A 20203-nucleotide genomic window follows, 5' to 3' on the forward strand; every position below is an offset into this window, starting at 1 on the left:
CAAAGCAACTTTCATAAAAAATTTTTCTTGTTGTGTAGCTGGTGTCGACCAGTGGAAAAGAAGTTCCCTTTAGAGACTTGGTGTTTCTTGTGGTTTCTTCTTCTGGCTCTTTTGGAGTTTTTCTTTCCACTGTCACCATTGACAATGCTTCTTTGAGGTTCGCACCCACATGTAAAGTTGCTTGGGCCCAGTGGCATAGGCAGAAATACATTACTGAGCAGGTCTATGACAAAGTGGGTAGGCAAACTTGGTAGATGTGATAATGTCCTGCAGTGTCATAACGTCAGGCTATAACCTATTCCTGACAGCCATACAGTCATCATCCATCAATCCAACACTAATATTTTACGGCAAAACAAAACAGTAGGTGTCAATCAGGAAGCTAGATTCACGTAAACACAACGAGCACTTTGGCTTCCTTTACTATAAGGAAGGACAGTAAGGTATGTATCTGCTCGCCGTAGGCATGTTTTTTTCCAATGACGATGACATAACTGATTCAGTATTTGACAGCTGAGATGCACGATGGGAGGACACAGAGAAAACTTGAAAACCCAAACCTAATCATTCTAGGCTAAAGCAGAGTGGATGGAGCCAAAGATGACGTGACTGGGATGTCACCTGAGATGTGCAAAGAATAGCAATACTGCAACCATAGAAACTTAAATCTCATCATTAAAGCCAAACACATATTGCCACAGCAGGCATAAAAATGTTTAAGATCCCTTCATGTCTTACCTTTGATGCACTGAGACGTCAGACACTAAGTGTGACATTTTCATTTTTTTAGTAAAAGAGCACCGAAAACTGGTGATGATGACATCTTTTTCAGCTTTGGGTTGGTAGAAAGCAGCATACTCGGGATGAAATCTCACTATTAAACACCGGCAGTTACATTTTTTTAATCACGACTGGAACTTCAAAGTCAAAGACTGCTGCACGGATAACAAACTGAAGGCTTGAGGCAATGGTGGATAGCAGTGGATAGCAGAGACTGGAATAATTTGATTGGCTATAAAACAATAACAGCACTGACAGACAACCAATCAGATCAACTTCAGTTAGCTTCAATATTACCAACCTAACATGAACTCCCAGCCTGCATCTTGATGTTGTGAAACTTGCCTTGATATGTAGCACACGTTACTCTTCTAAATCTTGATTTCTTTTGGTCTTGTTTTCTAGGAACTTTGCCTGCCACTTTCTCCACCTGTAGCTCAATATGTATGCCTGGCAAGGTTCTTATAGCGTTGACAACTTAACTGAATATATATATATACTGATGTTTACTTACCTGTCTTTTGACTTCTCCTCCACCAAATGTTATAGTTGAAATGCTGTATTTGGGCTAGTAGTGTTCCTCTGCATCCACCAAATCTAGCCCATCAGATTGTGAAGTGTGATTAAATAATTTCAGAATACATGTGTCCACTGCTCCACAGTCCGGTGCTGGTATGCTTTACACACTCAAGTGGACCCCTGGCATTGCATGTGGTGATCTTGGGCTTTTATATGACTGCTGGGCCACTGTAGTCCACATGGAAACCCAACCTATGAAGCTCTAGACAAACGGTCCGGGTGCTGACGCTGCTTCGAGGGGCAGTTTGGGGTTTAGGTAGTTAGTGTTGTAACTAAGGACAGCAGTGTGACACTTTCCTATATGTGAGTCCTCAGTATATGTGAGTTAATCAAGTAACACACACTTTACACTCTTCATTTGGTTGGTTGCTGATTTCTGGTCCTTTGATATGACTTTCCATGGGTGGGGCAGATTAACAGATCATGCAAACCTATTGCTCTGTTCTAGACTTTCTATTTGTTTCCTTTTTCCCATGATTTCAGGTTGTTGGAAATCAAAGAGTTAACCTTTCTTTATTTCTAATATTTTCTTCTGGTCTTCTGTGTAAGGGATTAATAAATAATTCATATTTAGGAGTGAGAACAGGGCTAGTTATCCAACCTGCAAAACTAACACCACCAGAGGCTTCTCAATGTGCACTAACAAGTGTAAGTTGACAACAGGGTCACAATAGCAGTCATTTGGATTTTTTTTTTCCTCTGCTCTCCTCCATTGCACTAACACTCCTCTTCAAACTAAACCATCAACCCGCTCAGTGCTGCCAGACTAGATGGCATCCCCTGAAGTAGAGCATGCTATGATAGGATAATCTATGTTAAAATGTGTCATGGTAACCTATGCCTAGTGCACTCCAGTGACCATATGATATGATAAGATAAGATAGGGCTTTATTGTCATTCACATCACATGTGGTACATGAGGTGGAACGAAACATTGTACTCACGGTCCAGTCAACTCCCAAAGTAACATAAACAATAAATAGAAGGTGCAAATAAAGGGGGCAGACAAATAACAGCAGCATGGACCACAGCAGTATGAGTACGAGGTAGGAGGTGTACATCTAAATACTGGTAATGTATAAAGTGACGTGTGGATGATATAGTGGAGGCACTGATTCAGTACAGCAGCAATAAATAAGTGGACATGAAGTGCCGTTGCAATGATTGTCTAATTGGAGTTTAAGAGTCTTACGGCTTCAGGGAAGAAGCTGTTCCTCAGTCTGGTTGTTTTACTCTTAATGCTCCGCAGCCTCCTGCCTGAGGGGAGCGGGACGAAGAGTGAGTGTGCTGGATGAGTGGGGTCCTTCATGATGCCAGTGGCCCTTTTCCTGCATCTGGAGGTGTAAATGTCCATGGTGGTGGGAAGGCTCCAACAGTCCTCTGTGCAGCCTTCACCACCCTCTGCAGAGCTTTCCTCTCTGCCACAGAGCAGCTTCCGTGCCACACGGTGATGCTGGAGCACAGAACCCTCTCCACCACACATCTGTAGAACGAGGTGAGGACTGACCTCCCGAGTCCAGCATGCCTCAGCCTTCAGAGGAAGTAGAGGCGCTGATGTACCTTCCTGATCAGGCTGGAGGTGTTATTACTCCAGGTGAGATTGTTACTGAGGTGTACACCCAAGTACCTGTAGCTGGAGACCACTTCCACTGCAGATCCTCTGATGTGTAGGGGGAGGGGAGGGATGGTGTTGCCCCTTCTGAAATCCACAATCATCTCCTTTGTCTTCTTCACGTAGATGTTCTCACTGCACCAACTCTCCAGGTGTTCCACCTCCTATCTGTAACCAGACTGATCACTATTTGTGATGCATCCAGCCGCTGCCGTATCGTCCGCACACTTCACTATGACAGGCTGGATGAATGGCTGAGCAGTCATATGTGAGCAGTGTAAACAGGAGGGGGCTCAGTACACAGCCCTGAGGGGAGCCGGTGCTGAGGATGATGGTGGAGGAGGAGGAGGAGATGTTGTGGATCCTCACAGACTGTGGCCTGTTAGTCAGGAAGTCCAGGACCCAATTACAGAGAGAGGTGCGCAGTCCTAGTCCTAGTTTGTAAGCCATGGTCTGGGGAATCAGGGTGTTAAAGGCAGACGTGAAATCCACAAAGAGCATCCGGACGTAAGAATCCTTATTCTCCAGGTGGGTGAGGGCAGTGTGGACCACAGAGGAGATGGCATCCTCTGTGGATCGGTTTCTCCGGTACACGTACTGATGTGGATCCCCAGTGACATCGATGTTGGTTTTCATGTGGGTCATAACCAGTCTTTCAAAGCACTCTGTGACCATCAGGGTGAGGGCTACTGGCCGACAGTCATTCAGTCCTGTCACTGTGGAGCTCATGGGGACTGGGATGATGGTAGCGGTCTTCAGGCAGGTGGGGACAACTGCCTGGATTAAAGAGGAGTTGAAGATGTCTGTCAGCACCTCGGAGAGTTGGTCTGCACAGCACTTCAGCACCCGCCCCGGAATGTTATCTGGGCCAGCAGCTTCACGGGGGCTAATCTTCTTTAGGACCCTCCTCACTTCAGTTTGGGTCACGCTGAGGGGCTGTTCTCCGGGTGCTGGAGTGAGTCTGGTGCTGGGGGGGTGTATTTGGGTTCGCAAAGCGGGCATAGAACTTATTGAGAGATGCTCTCATGTGATACTTCATGGGTTTCAGGAAGCTTCTTTTACATTTACTGTCTCTTAAGTTCTAGATATTTTCCAGGTAAGTGTTCAAGTGTTCAAATCACATCATAATAACAAGTTCCAAAACAGACTTATTATTTTGACTAAATTACAATGCAATGCCCAACAGTCTAAATAATAACTGGGTAAGTATGCAGTACAAACTCCACAGTACTGTGTAATTATTGGGGGGCTGGGGTGGGGGGGTTGGGGGGGGGGTTTCTTCTGGGTTCTTATATTAGAAAACTGTCTTTGCATATTGTGCAGTCATTTCATACCATATAACTGACCCTGTACTTAGATGCCTTTCTGATTTACTTTCCTGCTTAAGTGTGACATAACAGTAAAATGTGGTGTAAATATGTTAAAATAGTCCAAATATTTATGAGGGATTATAATACATCCTTTAGCAGCTCAATAGTTTGAACTTGTTAGTCATTTCAGAGCATTTTAGTTAGACTATATTAGTATTCCATATAATTACGCAATACTGGGAAGATTCTACCTCCCACCTACTCAGTTAATATCTAGAACCTGTTTGGCCATTTGGGTGTTATTTAGTTAAAATGTGTCAGACCATACCATCGTGTTACCTAAAATAATTATGTAGTACTTTGGAGTTTATACCTAGAACTTGGGATTTTCAAAGAAAGGATTACCATGATTACAACATGGCCAAACACAGCCGACGTACTTCTTTATTTTTTTTATTGGGGCTCCTTAACCGACCCTAAAAATTGTGCCTGAGAGGTTCATGTCACCACTGAAGATCTGTGTGATTGTATAAGCCACATCATTTTGTCACACTATAATGTTTTTTATGTAATTCAAAACAGTCTCTTGCATTTTTTTTCAAAGCTGTTGTCATCTTTTAGTTGAATTTATTTTAATTTAATAGTTTGCTATATTAAAAAAACACATGCACTCAAAGCCTACAAATGTTTGAATGTTATTTAATGTAATTTATTTTATATTTCAATTTAATTTAAGGTTTGTTTATGCTATTTTATCAGGCTTATAAGCAATAATCTTGAAAAAAGCTAAAGTTGTTAAAACATGATATTTTTATTGAGAATGAATATGAAGTTGAACAATTAAGTGAAGGTTAGTCAGGAATAGAATCGTTTAACATGACAGTCTGATTAGTTAGATTTAAACACTGATCTTACATTAGTACCACTAAAAAATTTAGAAATGATACAACACCACAGTCCCATTAGGCTGAAACAGCAACACCAAACACCAAACATCTTCAGAGCATTGATAAATATTGCTAATCATTTTGATTGCACAATTCTGAATGGACAAACACATCTAGGCAATAAAACATCTAATTCCTCTGAAATTTTGCTATTAAGTTAAAATACAGTGCAATGTATTAATACTCACATAACAGAAACATGGTAACTGAACTATGAATGTGATTATAGCGTGAGAAGAGTAATAAAGCTCTGAAGCTGTATTTTGTGTGTACGTGTTGGTGACAGTGTGATAGTTAGATGGGTAGATGGTTATTGCAGTGTGTGCAGTGTGATGGTCAGAAGTCCTACACACAGAGAGATGAGCCACAGTCCTGAACCACGATGTACAACAGCTGAACCTGAAACAGATACACACACGCTAATATCATATATCATAACATAATGCAGACTAAGGTCATTACAATAATGGGCGAACACTACTGCAGGACCGAATGTCAAATGTATTTTTCCTCACATTAGGCTGCGTCATGACACTCTCTGGGGTGGGCTCACAGTGACGTAATGCTGATAGCAAGTCAGGCTGGTTGGACAAAAGTGAGGTTTTTTTTTTGTGGCCTTTAGATAATTTTACCATCTGTAAGACTTATGCTACATCACATCATCACTGTGATATACACTGAGTGTCAAAGTCAGCTGTTATAACATGTTGTGTCATGTCACACCCAAAAAAGTCCTGACGCAATCCATTTTGATGTGATATCTAAGTCAACAGATGCAGCCTTTAAACAGAAGATGCATTTGGAATAAGTCTTTATAAATGTTTATGTAGCTGATTCATGAAGAGCTTATGTACACTCATAACAATGATGCTTCTTTAAAGGTTCTTTAGTAAAGCAAATTGTTCTATAGAGAACCATGAACATTCAAAGAACCCTTTGTATGATTAAAGGGTTCTTTGCATCCTGAAAGGGCTCTTCAGATTGATTGAGCATGTGCTGTAGATGGTTCTATACAGCACCTTTTTGAAAAGAGGTCAAGCGTGTAACAATAGCTGAACCCTTTTTATGGCGTTATGAGGAATATAATAACTTTTCCAGTGATGATAATGAACATAAACCAACAGCGATGGCACATCACACACAACAGCAGTGAGGATGAAATGGAATGCTGCTTGTTCTGAGAATGAGCCTTTTGATGAAGAGGGTCTTACTTTGTGTTGTGGCATTGACTGTGTAGTTGGTCTGAGTGGTGGAGGTGTTAGTCGGTGGCACTGTAACATTAGTTGTAGAGCTGACGGGATCGTCTTTGCCTCCCACCAGTCCGATGTTCAGGGTCGCCAGTTCAGACTTGTATTGCTGATCCGTCCACGACCGAACTGCTGTGGTGTTCTCAAACAGCTTCAGGCTGTCCAGATTCATTCCCAGAAGACTGCGCACTGTGTTGACACTCAGGGTCTGAAACACATAAAATGTTGTGTCTTTAGTTTACTAACAAATCCCTTTAGTGTATTAAGTTCCTTAAATAGCTAGCGGATAGACTGATTGTTTTCATATGTAGGTTCTTAGCTTCAAACATACTGGATATACATTCCACATGTTAAATCTTAGGTATTATTTCAGCTGTTCGGCTAACGTATCTTGGTTAAATCCAGGGGTAGTCGTGGGCTGGAGGTTAGGGTACCAGCTTTGCGACTGGAAAGTCACCAGTTCGATCCCCTGAGCCAACACCTGAGCCCTTGAGCAAGACACCTAACCCCCTACTGTTCCCTGGGCACTGTCGATACGGCTGCCCACCACTCCGGGCAAGTGTGCTCACTGCCCCCTAATGTGTGTGTGTTCACTAGTGTGTATGTGGCGTTTCACTGTATGGATGAGTTCGACTGTGGAGGTGAAATTTCCCCGGTGTGGGGCTAATAAGGGTCATTTAATCTTCATGCCACAATAATTTTGCAATGTTTGAACAACTGTGTGTTTTCTGAGACATGCCACTCTGTACAATTGGTTCGTAAACAATCTGGACTTTGTGGATTGACTTCTTAGAACCTTAAGTGCTAGAAGATGAAGTCGGACAGGCCCTGAGATCATTGCCCAAGAAGCAGCCATAGGAATCAATGGCAATGCAACAGAGATCTTTCAAGATTCTGAAGATTTGTTTAAAAGTACTGATCAAATTATATCAACCAACCTGGAAAACTGCTCAACGGTTGGAAGGCTGTAAAATCTGAATAGTTTATAGAAGAGTCTGTTTATACCAAAGAAAGGAGACCAGAGGTAGTGTTCAATTGACTAGAGTAAAAGTTTTGACTGGAACAACCTCATGAAATCAAGGGATGTCCTCATGAAAATGGGTTTAGCAGAGCATCTGCTCATTCTAATGAGGAAACTCTACCCTGACCAACAAGCCCCAAACATGACAAAATGGAAAAACAGACTGGTTCCACATCAGCAAGTTTGAGAAGTCTGCCCAGTGTCACCATTGTTGTGTTATCTGTATGCTGAACATACAGTAAGTGGAACAAGGCTAGATAAAGATAATCGAGGGTTTAATATTGGTAGATATATAAATACTCTTTGATTTGCAGATGATGACACATTCTACATTGCCTGATTGACTGTTTATGATTAAAGTGTCCATTTCAGCTGAACAGCCACTGCACTCATAATGTGTATTCAGATGGTAATGGCTTGGCATTTATCACCCATGATAACTTATATAATGTCATTTATTATCCATGAATCAGTGAACTAGACCAGTGCAACTGAATATCAACTTGAATTGGTGGGAGATTGACCATGATTCTGTAATTCCTGAGTCCTTATATGAAAATACTCATCTCATTTTACACTCTACTTCAGGAAGGAATAGTAAAATTTGGTGGTGATTGAGTGAATATCATTAACTGCAAAGAAGCTATTGGAAAATTAGGCCTTCAAGGCCAAGAAAAGGAGGGTAGCACTGGTGTAGACTATGGAATCCAAAGCCACAAACCTCACAAGGAAGGGAAGAGGTTTTTGTTTTTTAAAGAGTGCTTAAGACAACTTCATGGGGAGGAGGCTGGGGTAAACAACTTTCATGGCACAAATAAACCTGTTTGCCTCCATAGCTGTGTTTTATTTGCACAAAGCAAAAACATTACTGAGGACCAGCATTATTGACCCAACTTGTGAACCTCACCCAGTGGAAACTTCAGTGAACCCTTCATTAGAGTCATGCATTTGTGCTCATCACAGGGAAGTGAAGCATGACACTGAAAACTTTTAACAATGCCCCAGGGGGGATGAGTCAGTTGGCTTTTAGTAACAGGGAAAGCATCACGTCAGTTGAAGAATCTCGCCCACATAGGCCGCTGCAAATCTAAAGTCTTGAACTTTGGGATTTCAAATGCACCATTAATATTTCAAAGGCTGATAAACTCAGTGCTGGCTGGCCTGGTATATGATTAATCTATGGTGCACCTAGATAACATTGTGGTGGCTTCACCATATTTTAAGGAACATGTCAAGGATCTAGTCAATTTCCTCTCAGACACTGGTTTGAAACTTCTTTTCGGTACCTGGGATAAAACGTCTTTCAGAGGGTTTTAACCCAAATAAAGAGCAATCAAAGAGAACACAAAGGCAATCCCCAAGGAATTCCCCAAAACCCCCTTGACAAACAAGTGAGGCAATTTCTTGGCATCAACTATAAGGTTTGTTACAGTAATGCCAAACTGGCAGAACCACTGATTGCCCTGAAGGGGTGCTTTAACTCAAACAGACTACTTTGATTTCAAAGGCTAATGTACTGCCATAATGTACTGTTTTAGACAACTGTGTTATTATTCATACCGTGAGCACAGCAGGGCTCAGACTCATGAAGGTGTTGATGTCCATGCTGATGTTCTGAGCAGATAGAGCTCGTATGTCTTCCACAGGAGCTCCACCTAAACACACAGAGACACATTGGTGTTTTGATTTGACAAGAGATACTAGAAAATAGAATGCTAAAAATCTTGTACCCATTAAAGATAATAATCCAAAACCACCATTTCTGAAACAATCTTACTTGTCCTGTCTAGAAAGATTACACAATACACAATAAAGTTCACTGCTGAGATCGGCGTTATTGCCTGTGAACTTCATACACAACTTCTCAGGAGGTATTTTCATTTAAGATTGGAATGTATTTATAGACAAGAATTTCTGTTATTTTAAAAAAAAGTAGCTGAAGTCTTTTGGGCTAGCCAGAAGTACAGATATCTTTTTCTAGATTTGTCCTCAATGCTGGAGACATTGCAGGAATTTGATATTCCTCACCAGCACACCTGATTTAATTGAATGAATGATTAATTAAATTAGATTTTCCATGACAACTACAAACGCTATCAGGCTGCTATAACGAGGGGTTATAGAAGACACCTATATACATACAATTAATAGTTACTGTACGAATGTTATTTGTATTGATCCTAGTATTCATGTTTTTTTCCTGAAGAAATAAACACACTGTCCACATAAACAGCTTCTTAAATATCATTTTCTCATATGCATTGTGGTTTACCGAGGCAGGTCCGATGAGCTGGTAGTACATATATTGTTGTGTTGTTGCTACATCTGTTGCTGAATAGGAACTTAACCTGAATAGCATGCATATCAAGAGGTTTACCCAGGTAAGAGCTGATGAGCTGGTAGAACGCTGTGGGTTCACTGCGTTGAGTGCTGAATGAGGAGTTGGCGATGCTGTACAGAGCTGATTTCTGATCGATGGAACACGACGATACATTCACAGAGTTTGCTTTCCTGTAGAAAAGAAAAAGAAAGACGTAACTCATATTAGCTCTAAAGTAATAAGCCTGTCACTAAACTAAATAAAACCTACAGGAATCAAATGCTGCCACAGCAGGCTAACATGATGTGATCTTATATATATATATATATATATATATATATATATCCATCCATCCATCATCTTCCGCTTCTCCGGGGTTCGGGTCGCGGGGCCAGCATCCTGAGCAATGAGGCCCAGACCTCCCTTTCCCCAGCCACTTCCACTAGCTCCCTGGGAGGGATTCCGAGGCGCTCCCAGGCCAGCTGGGCGATATAGTCACGCCAGCGCGTCCTGGGTCTTCCCCGGGGTCTCCTCCCCGGTGGACGTCCAGGAGGCATCCTAACAAGATGCCCGAACCACCTCAACTGGCTCCTCTCGACGTGAAGAAGCAGCGGCTCTACTCCGAGTCCCTCCCGGAGGACCGAACTTCTCACCCTATCTCTAAGGGAGAGTCCAGACACCCTGCGGAGGAAACTCATTTCGGCCGCTTGTATTCGCGATCTCGTTCTTTCGGTCATTACCCAAAGCTCATGACCATAGGTGAGGGTGGGAACGTAGATCAACCAGTAAATCGAGAGCCTTGCCTTATGGCTCAGCTCTTTCTTTACCACAACAGACCGATAAAGAGCCCGCATCACTGCTAACCCAGAACCAATCCGCCTGTCAATCTCCCGCTCCCTTGTACCATCACTCGTGAACAAGACCCCGAGATACTTAAACTCCTCCACTTGAGGCAAGAGCTCATCCCCGACCCAGAGAGGGCTCTCCACCCTTTTCCACCTGAGAACCATGGTCTCGGATTTAGAGGTACTGATCCTCATCCCGGCCGCTTCACACTCGGCTGCAAAAGAGCCATGTACCCCGTACTCCCGAAGCACCTCCCACAAAGCACATGTGGACTGGTTGGGCAAACTCCCATGAACCCTCCAGATATATATATATATATATATATATATATATATATATATATATATATATATATATAAAATGTGTAGGTGGTCATTTATACTTAAAAATGTTAATTTATTTCAATACATTCAATTTACTTGGCAAAGTATTTACTGTGCATCACTACAACTAATAAAGGAGTTTCTACTCATTTTGCATGACTGATCTCCAAATATGTGGTAATACAGGTGACAGAATGAAACAGTGGATAAACCGTTTAGAAGTGTCTAATTTGGACTTGATAAACTCCCAATGTGTGTTGCTTAAAACTAAGTGTCACCAATAATTTCTCCTTTCACCCTTTTGGTTTTTCATTTTTAATACTATGTTCACAGTAAGTTAACGCCGATTCACATGAACATGTTCTGGCCACTCTGGATTAAACACAAACATTTCCAGCTAAAAGTGATTCCACGTGTTTTATCTGAAGCTCATAACTGACGTTATCATATATCTGATCTTGTGTGCATCAGTGTTACAGTAACTCTGTCACTAAAGAGACCTGCACAGAGCTGCAGCCGCTATTTAACTTTCCTAACAATAACCAGAAACATTGTTTAGACTATATCAACAATGTATCTGGAACTACCAGGAGGACAGAAGTGACATTTTCTCTCTCTGAATCTCCCACCCCCTGTAATTCAAAGCATCATTAGTTGATTCCTCTGTCACTTCCTAATTATGTCAGTAGTTGATCTAACATGCAAGGCCTTCAGTCCAGCTCTTCAAGTCCTAACTAAAGGGAGAGCTCATCTGGCTTCATCTACTTAGATACCACAAAGGAAATAAGCTTTAAGAATTTCTTTTAAGATTTTAACCCAAAACCTAACAATGCAAAAATGTTTCAATTATTGAAATGTTTAAAATAAAGTTTAAGTACAAGTGTGATAATTACATTAAAAATAAATAAACTGAAATTACGGATATAGAGTACATTTTTGGTTGATAGGGACCATTTGGCCTAAAATACTCTGAGAGGGGTCTTTTGTCTATATCGTGTAAGGAGATCACCATGAAAAGATTCAGCCTGAAGTTATTAGAGCTAGAAGATACAGACCTGTCATGTATTATCAGGATTTCGCTTGAGTAAGTAATTTATCTGAATTAGCCAATCACACTGAACATTCCCTTCTGTATGTGAATCTTGCACAGTTTCTAAAAACAAAGTACTCACCAATCTGTGTATATTAGATTAGACTTACTTCAGGCTGTCAGCAGTGACGGTTTTGAGAACATTGAGATCCAAAGAACAGAGGTAGGAGCCGATCGCATTCAGTTCAGCAGTTCCCAGAATGTTTCCAGCCACGCTGAGATACCTTGTAATCACAGCTTTACTCTACACCACAAAAGACAAATGAATGTTTTACACAAAGGTCTGAGAAAATGATTGAGCTGGTTTCTGGCTCCACTTAGTGGATGTCTGTGAAACTGCAGACAGCAGGAATAATTCTACACAGATAAAGAACTAGACGCGCTACCTGCTCTGAGGTCCAGGCTCCATTATCAGAGACCATCAGAAAGGACAGCGTGTCGATTGCGGTGATGTTCCACTTGCTGATGTCACTAACAGTGGCCACACGAGACACAGCACTCAGTAGCTGTACCACACTTTCTGGAAGGCCTGATGCGTAGAGCTGCAACACAGACACACTGTCAACAACTCACGGCCCACAACACAAAACATATGTGATGCCACAAAATATCCATCATATAGAAATCAAATCTGAGAGCCAGATGTATGTATGCACAGCGCTTTGATGTCTTCATAATATCTGCCCACAATGCACCAGAATTAACATTAGATTTAAAGAAAAAAAACAAAACTGTCAGACAGGAGTTGCTCAGCTAAACTGAGCAGAATATGTAGTCACAGTAATTAGGTTACACATGTAATCTCCATGCCTTTTGTGCATGAATACACAGACAATTGTACTTCTGTAACATATATATATTTTTGTGTGTGTGTGTGTTGAAACAAAACCTTGTATCTCCATTTTTGTGATTCAGTTGTTGACTGTTTAGACTTGAAAATGCTGGTTTCTTTTACATTGTGTGTAAATTTCATGATGAATGAAAACTGCTTGGACGAAAGCAAGAAGAAATGCATTCCGTGTTGTTCAATGACCTGTAAACTATACATTTAGGCTTATGAGCCAGTTTTGCACCTGAAACCTCCACAAAAGGCTCAGCCTATCAAGCCTACAGTGTCAGTAAGACGTTATCATCCAGACGTTATTTAGTAATGCTGACCTGGTTTAGTTTGTTCAGAATGATTGTCAGGAAGCCAGTGTCCACCACTTTCTCAGTGATGGCTGCCAGGTTATCTTTCAGGAATGCGTTGTCCAAGCATGCGTCAAACTGAGTGGAGTCGTAGCCAGCAGGAAATGAGGGATCTGCGATTGTTGCCTCTGTGATGTTGTTATCTGTAGCACATACTGTCAGACAAAGAGAGAGAAGAGGAATTCACTTACACCGCTGACATGCACAATTTCAATTTAATACGTTTTACATTACAAATTACATTATCAGCATAACAATTTCATTTTAAACTAGAACTTTTAACAGAGTTCCTGGAGTGTTTGCTTCAATGACAGCATGCACTCCAGTTGCATGGGCTTCACAAATTTGTGGAAAAGCCTTTGATGAACAGAACAAATCCATCTCTGTGCTTGTGAGTCCAGCCTGTGGGCAGACAAAGACAGATGCCAACACCAATCCTCATAATAGCTAAACTGCAAAATCTGAGAAAAAACAGTCAACAGGGCCCACGGGCCTTATAGTGTAGCCCCAGACACCAGCATTGTCAGGACAAGCTGAGACACTACCTACCCACAGGGATTTCTTGTTATCCCAGGTGCTGCATCTTCCGGTTTTTGAGCTATATACCAGTAACCCAGGGGAGGTTCTCACACCAAGTACATACAGCTTTGAAACTGAAATCAAGCTAATGTGGCCCAAGTCATCTTTCTCCTTACCAGCAATGCTCTTGTCTGGGCCACAGCAGTGCTCAGACAAGTGCACAGACAAGACAAGTGTCCAAAGCCCAGACAAGAGCACAGCAGCACAGAAATATCCACTGTCCTTGGCCATCCACCTCTTCATCCAGAAGATGAAAGGGTGTGGATCATTTGGGTTGGGGGCAAATCCAACAAGGCACCCACCATCTCACTTAATGTATCTTATAGATGGCAAAATACCCTCATGGACACTCATGGACAAGTGAAAACCAGCTAGTGACCTCTTTAACTTGCCCCTTCATTTGCATAACCAGCTCAGAGAGAGGAAATGACAGCATAGTATGGCTAGAGGAAAGGTCATGGACCCTTGCCCAGTACACTGTACATCGCACCATCAAGCACCTTCTCTCAAATTGTTCGTCACAAACATTAGGAGGTCAGCTACAACACTCGGTTGGACACTAGAGGGCATCATAGGGTGCCTACCTACAGCTAATTTAAATCCAGTCACTGACACCTGTGCCGTCTATTTAAGCAAAGGCTTGATTCATCTCAGTTGGTCAGTCTTGCATATGCACTGCATGTGACTATTCATAAGTTGAGGCATGTGAGCTGACAGAACTACTTGTTAGAGAAAAGAAAGACTAGGCTAAGCTCAGTTATATTTATCTTTTACATCAAGCCTGCTCTTCACTTCAGTCTAGAAGCACCTGTCAGTCTTCATAAGACAATGGGAAATTGCCTTTGAGATCATTTTGGAACATCAACCTAACAACTAAAGACATTTCAGCACTGGAGGACTTGGTCAAACTCTATAACCCCGGTGTGTCAGTGTGTGTTTATACTGTAAAGCTCTGATACCTGTTTTTGTACGTGTTCCTACTTTGACATTTACAGTGGATTCTGTAAAGAATCTCCGGAGCTTCGATATCTGGATCTTCTGCTTCTTCAGGGATGGAATGAATGTCTTCAAAAATGTTTTCTTTGTAGTCTTTAAGAGACACACAGAAAAAGAGTTTATGTAACACCCAACAATCGGTGAATTAGAAAACACTAATTACAGGAAAATGTACAAAGTGAAAATAAAAAACAATAAAAAAGCAAAAAATAATTAAAAAACAGGTTTACATACAGAGTCAAAATTGGTCCAGAAAGCTTGTTTGAGGTAGAGGGGCAGGATGCCCAGCTTGTTCAGAGTGTCCAGATTCCATGATGAGCGATTACTGAGGAAAAAAACACAATGGCATAAAGGTATATTTCTTTTTTGCTGGTAGAGATGAATTAGACAAATCACAGACTCCAATTGGTCAGTCCAATTATACCTGTGACCACTCATTTTGATATGGTCAGTGTTGAAAAATAACAGCACAGATAAAACCATCACATTTTTTTACAGCTATGTACCATAAGCATAATATACATACACAGTTTAATGTGTTTCTCACCCATAAGTAGTGTTGCCAGTGTAGAGCAGCGTCTGTATGGCGGTGACCTGAGAGTCAGAAAGATCTCCACAGTTCTTCAGTTTCTCCAGGATGAGTGGGTCAGAGTTCTGGATGTAGGTGGAGTCCAGTGTGCAGGCCATGTTACCCAGAACCTCCACCTGAGTGCTGTTCAGACTCACACCAGATATACCCTACAAGAGCACAGATGAAGAACGAGTGTGAGAAGGACTGACCGGGTTTTTGTAGACAGGAACTACTGTCAACAGAGTTTGAACATCTTCATTTAGGATAGAAACATCTTCAGTAACAAGAAAAGAGAACTGTGATGATTCTAGCAGTTAAGATGATTGTGCTCCGATCAAAGGCAGTTTAGACTCAAAGCAGAAAAGCACATCAAGTTTTTGGAAAAAGGATGCATTTAGTTGTTGTATGGCAGAGGACACTTACTGGGATCAGGCATAAAGTTTACTTTTACCTGGGTGTGTAATTAGTTATCCAGTTGTGATGTTCCATGTTTTGCATTACATTACTCACAACATAGTCATATAGCTTGGCTATATATACAGTACTGGGTGAAAGATTTAGGCATCTAAGCACATTTTTAAACGATTGACCTCAGCAGTGAATTTATGTTCATTTGAAGTATGAATATGACTTTAGTCTAATGTATATTGTGATAAAAACAATAAAAAGTAACAAGAATTTCTTGGTTCCATATTTTTCCTGGACACCTTCACAGCCGCCACAGAGACTCGTTAATATCATCAATTATGTCATCAGCTCAATTTACTGAAGCACTGATTGGTCAAACCAGGATTAAATCATTAATTAATGTTCTATAAATGTTGTTTATTCATATATTAACACTTTTCTCAGCAAATAATCAAAAACTACACAAATAAATAGATGTTGAAAATGTGTCTTGCACAGTATATATATATATATATATATATGCTTTGTTGCTTGTGTGTCAGTTTTTACATTGTACATTGTGAAAAGTTTTCTCGCTGTAGTGTTGATTTCTATAGCTACTGTATGGTTGTGCGTTTCTTTTACCAGGCAGTTCTGTGCATTCTGAAACAAGATGGACTGTCTGTTGAGGACGCTGGAAAGAACTGAGAAATCTGCTCCACCCACAGCACTGAAATATGACCTGCAGTTCACCTTCTGGACCTTCTCATAGCTACAAAACACACAAAAATATAAGTAAACAAGATAGAAGTGAGTAACAGTTAAATAAACAAGTCAACCAAACAATGCTAACTCAATGCCAAGTCACAGGAATGTAAGCTATAGATTAATAGAATAGAAGAGAAAAATCCTGGCTTTAAAAGTAGAACTCTACCTCAAGAAAATTACACAGTGAGCAGAACAGAAAGATAAGTAAGACTACTTTTGTTATAATTTCACTTTATCAGGTCAGGCTCACACTCCATACACGGGTAGAAAAACTAAAAACTATAAGCCTGATCATGTTTACTTCAGTATAGCTTAGATTCGGACAGCAGTGAAGACTGTGACTGTGTCACACACCTGTAGTAGAGAAGCATGTCAGCAGGTAAATCAGTGAAGTTCAGAGATGAATCGTATTTCATGTAGTTGTACATGCAGGTCAGCTGCAACACAGAACACATTAAATTATGCAACACTTATAGTAGGCTTTCGCTTTCACTGATTCCAATAGCACCTAACATGTCCTAACCAGCCAGCCAGTCTCTCCCCGCAGCCTCAACAATGCCTGAGGCAGTGCAAACCCAGAGCTCGGCCTTGCACAAGCACAATTACACATGGATCTCAGTTCCCTGCCCATCATTTCTCCCCTTCCTCAGGTCCTATTCCATGTGCCTTTGTTCTGCCACCCACTGTTCACTGTATGTTTGCTTTGTCTTCCCCATCATTCTCTGAGTTTGTTTTGACTTCTGCAGCATTTAGCATGGGTGTTTTTCTCTGGTCTCATGCCTTTCCTTTATTTGCTTCCTGCATTTATGGGTTTTGACTTCGATAGCTTTCGTTTGTTTTGGTTTTGTTTTGACTTTTGTTTTGATTTTGCACAGCTTCAGAATTTGAGAGGTTTTTGGTTTTGTCTTACACAGGTTTACAAATTAAAAAAAAAATAACACCAGTGATTATAAATAACAGCCCAAAACACTGACTTTGATCTCACCCTGGCAGAGCAGCAAGATTGCCTGGCAATGCAGTAAATACCCACAGGCAGGGGAAGAAGAGGCTGGTTGGCTTCACCAAGTAGGAGAAAGCCTTGGTGCATTTGCTAACCTTCAGTACCACAAACTACACTGCTACTACACACGCTCTCATCAAGTTCAATGCTCTCATCCAAGAAAAACTGGTGCTTCTTGCCTTCTAGTTCTCCAGGGTCAGATGTGATCGCATGATCAGAATGCTTAGGGAAAACCATGAGACATAAATGTGGGTGGAAAAGTAGCCTTATTACAATGGGAACAAATCTGAGTGTGAAATTTCTAAATCCATTCAACAGCTTGTGAAAACAGAGTGCCCAGTAGGGGGTGCTAGTGCGTTTATCAATATGTAATCAATAAGTCTGCCTTTAGCCAAGTTCATTAGCAGGCCGTTAGTTAGCAAGGCTCAAATGGCCAAAAAATTCATTCAGATAAGAGTCGCATGAGTGGAGAACACATTACATACGGTGAAAAATAAAAGTTAAATGAGCAAGAAGTAGAGGAACCAGGGGGCAGGGTTTAGAAGGGGCATACCCTTCTTAATGGTGGATGTTCTATCCCCATTACAAGTTCACGTATAGCACTGAAAGAAGACATTTACTTCAGAACATCTATGACGGCACTTATCGCAACTGCCCCGCAACACCATTTTCATCAGGCAAGTATCCGTGATGGTACCAATGATGACGATGAGGGTTGGTCCATCAGCTTTCAGCACATTCAGAATAACATTGGGTATTAATGTCAATTAATTATATAATAATTAATGTCAGACTGCACGTACCTGAGGCTCTTTCAGGAAGACCTTGTTCCTGCCAGCACGTGGTCTGCAGGCTCTCACCAGCTGTGTGACTTTTGACCATGGTAGTTTCTGAACCGAGCTGCAGGTGAATCCCTGTAGTATCGATTCCGACAGCCTGCAGGGGGAGAACACACACAATTAAAAACAAAAACCCGTGTTTTTAGAACTAAAATATCGTTCAAATATTATGTATTTTCTGCTTGGCTTGTGTTAACTCACTCTTCTGTGTTGTCACTGGCGCTGGCCACTGAGCTGAACAACACCACCGCCTAGTAAAAAGAAAACAGACATACACAGATTTAAACATTTATAAAAACTTTTATACTTATGTTTGAACCAGCTTATACCATCATTACCAAAAAAAAAAACAATTGTGAGTGCGTGTTGTTACCTGTTCTGGTCTCCAGCTCTTCTTGTTGATGAGTGTAACATTAACAGAGGTGGGAGACGACAGCAGCACAGGTGGGATATACCCTGCCAACGCATCCGGGACATTCTCCACCACTTTAGTCTGGTCCACAGAGACAATCTGGAAGACAAGGCAGAAAAAGAACTGCCTGATTAAGTTTCGCTTAATGTTGGATTTTCTTCTGCAGTTTATAAGATGCAGGAACTTTAGCAATGAGATATAGTGCACATGTAAACCCATCTGAATGAGCACCTTCTGGACGTATGTTTCTTGCAGAATCACTGGTGCTGACAGAACGTTGATGATGAATGTTGGATTCTGGGACACGGTCAGAAGCTCAGTGGAAGAGATGCTGGAGATGGCTGCTGAAGGAACGCCTGCTATGAGTGTGCCCAGGGTCACCAGGGAGGAGCCACTGTTGATCTGTCAATCAAAGTATTTATTCAGATTAAATATTCAATATAATATCATAATAGAGATTTTAAAAAGAAGAAAAATGCGACATTAAGTCAAGACATCAAAGTCAGCTTTGATTTGAAAGCACTGAAAGTAATTTAACACTGTTACAATAACAGTAATAAACAACGTCAAGACAAACAACTGCTCCCTCAGGCAGAAATGTTTCAAGGTCATGTTTCTGATGCTACATGCTTATATAGTTTTGTGAAGTGGTATAATCTGTTCTTTTCATTCTTCATATCTCAGTCTTCTAGTCTAGATTTCTGCTGTCAGTGTCATCAGATGACAATGACTGGCTCAAAGGAATATTGATCACAGAACAAGTCCAGAGAAATCATATTCAAACTAATTTCTCTGGGGGATTTTGTGTACAAAAGGTGGCCATTCCATTATTGTTCACAAGATGTACAGTGGTGTGAAAAAGTGTTTGCCCCTTCCTGATTTCTTATTCTTTTGCATGTTTGTCACACTTAAATGTTTCAGATCACCAAACAAATTTGAATATTAGACAAAGATCACACAAGTAAACACAAAATGCAGTTTATAAATGAAGGTCTTTATTATTAATGGATAAATAAATCCAAACCTACAGGGCCCTGTGTGAACAAGCCCCCCACCCCCCCAGTTCTAAAGCTTTGGGACTCCAGGGAACCAAAGTGAGAGCCATTATCTACAAATGGTGAAAACATGGAACAGTGGTGAACCTTCCCAGGAGTAGCCAGTTGACCAAAATTACCCCAAGAGCACAGTGACGACTCATTCACAAAAGACCCCACCATAAGAAAGAGACTGGGTAAAAACGACCATATGTGTCACGATTGGCCCCTCCCAGTCCTGTCCATGTGTCCGTGTTTTGGTTTAGTCCATGTGCATTTGTTTTGGTATCTGTAGTCCTGCCCCTCATTTTGTAACTCCGCCCCTGATTGTTTTCACCTGACCCTCATTTTCCC

General features: G+C 41.2%; 1 protein-coding gene across 3 annotated transcripts in view; it reads right to left on the bottom strand.

Moving 5' to 3' along the window:
• Nucleotides 1–5073: 5073 nt before the first annotated feature.
• LOC108433603 overlaps nucleotides 5074–20203 on the bottom strand; it is a 66854-nt gene continuing 51724 nt past the window's right edge. For all 3 annotated transcript variants that reach the window (XM_037543395.1, XM_037543396.1, XM_037543394.1), the window contains exons 64-79: nucleotides 19047–19217; nucleotides 18777–18914; nucleotides 18605–18654; nucleotides 18368–18500; nucleotides 16919–17001; nucleotides 16442–16568; nucleotides 15386–15576; nucleotides 15073–15163; nucleotides 14802–14931; nucleotides 13234–13418; nucleotides 12462–12617; nucleotides 12186–12319; nucleotides 9874–10007; nucleotides 9057–9151; nucleotides 6440–6683; nucleotides 5074–5627 (exon numbers count right to left, since the gene is read on the bottom strand). In XM_037543395.1, the coding sequence (XP_037399292.1) occupies nucleotides 5539–5627; nucleotides 6440–6683; nucleotides 9057–9151; nucleotides 9874–10007; nucleotides 12186–12319; nucleotides 12462–12617; nucleotides 13234–13418; nucleotides 14802–14931; nucleotides 15073–15163; nucleotides 15386–15576; nucleotides 16442–16568; nucleotides 16919–17001; nucleotides 18368–18500; nucleotides 18605–18654; nucleotides 18777–18914; nucleotides 19047–19217 (2151 nt within the window). In that variant the 3' untranslated portion in view covers nucleotides 5074–5538. The remainder of the gene's footprint in view (nucleotides 5628–6439; nucleotides 6684–9056; nucleotides 9152–9873; nucleotides 10008–12185; nucleotides 12320–12461; nucleotides 12618–13233; nucleotides 13419–14801; nucleotides 14932–15072; nucleotides 15164–15385; nucleotides 15577–16441; nucleotides 16569–16918; nucleotides 17002–18367; nucleotides 18501–18604; nucleotides 18655–18776; nucleotides 18915–19046; nucleotides 19218–20203) is intronic.

The sequence above is a fragment of the Pygocentrus nattereri genome, chromosome 12 (assembly GCF_015220715.1).
Source record: "Pygocentrus nattereri isolate fPygNat1 chromosome 12, fPygNat1.pri, whole genome shotgun sequence".
Taxonomy (NCBI): Eukaryota; Metazoa; Chordata; class Actinopteri; order Characiformes; family Serrasalmidae; genus Pygocentrus; species Pygocentrus nattereri.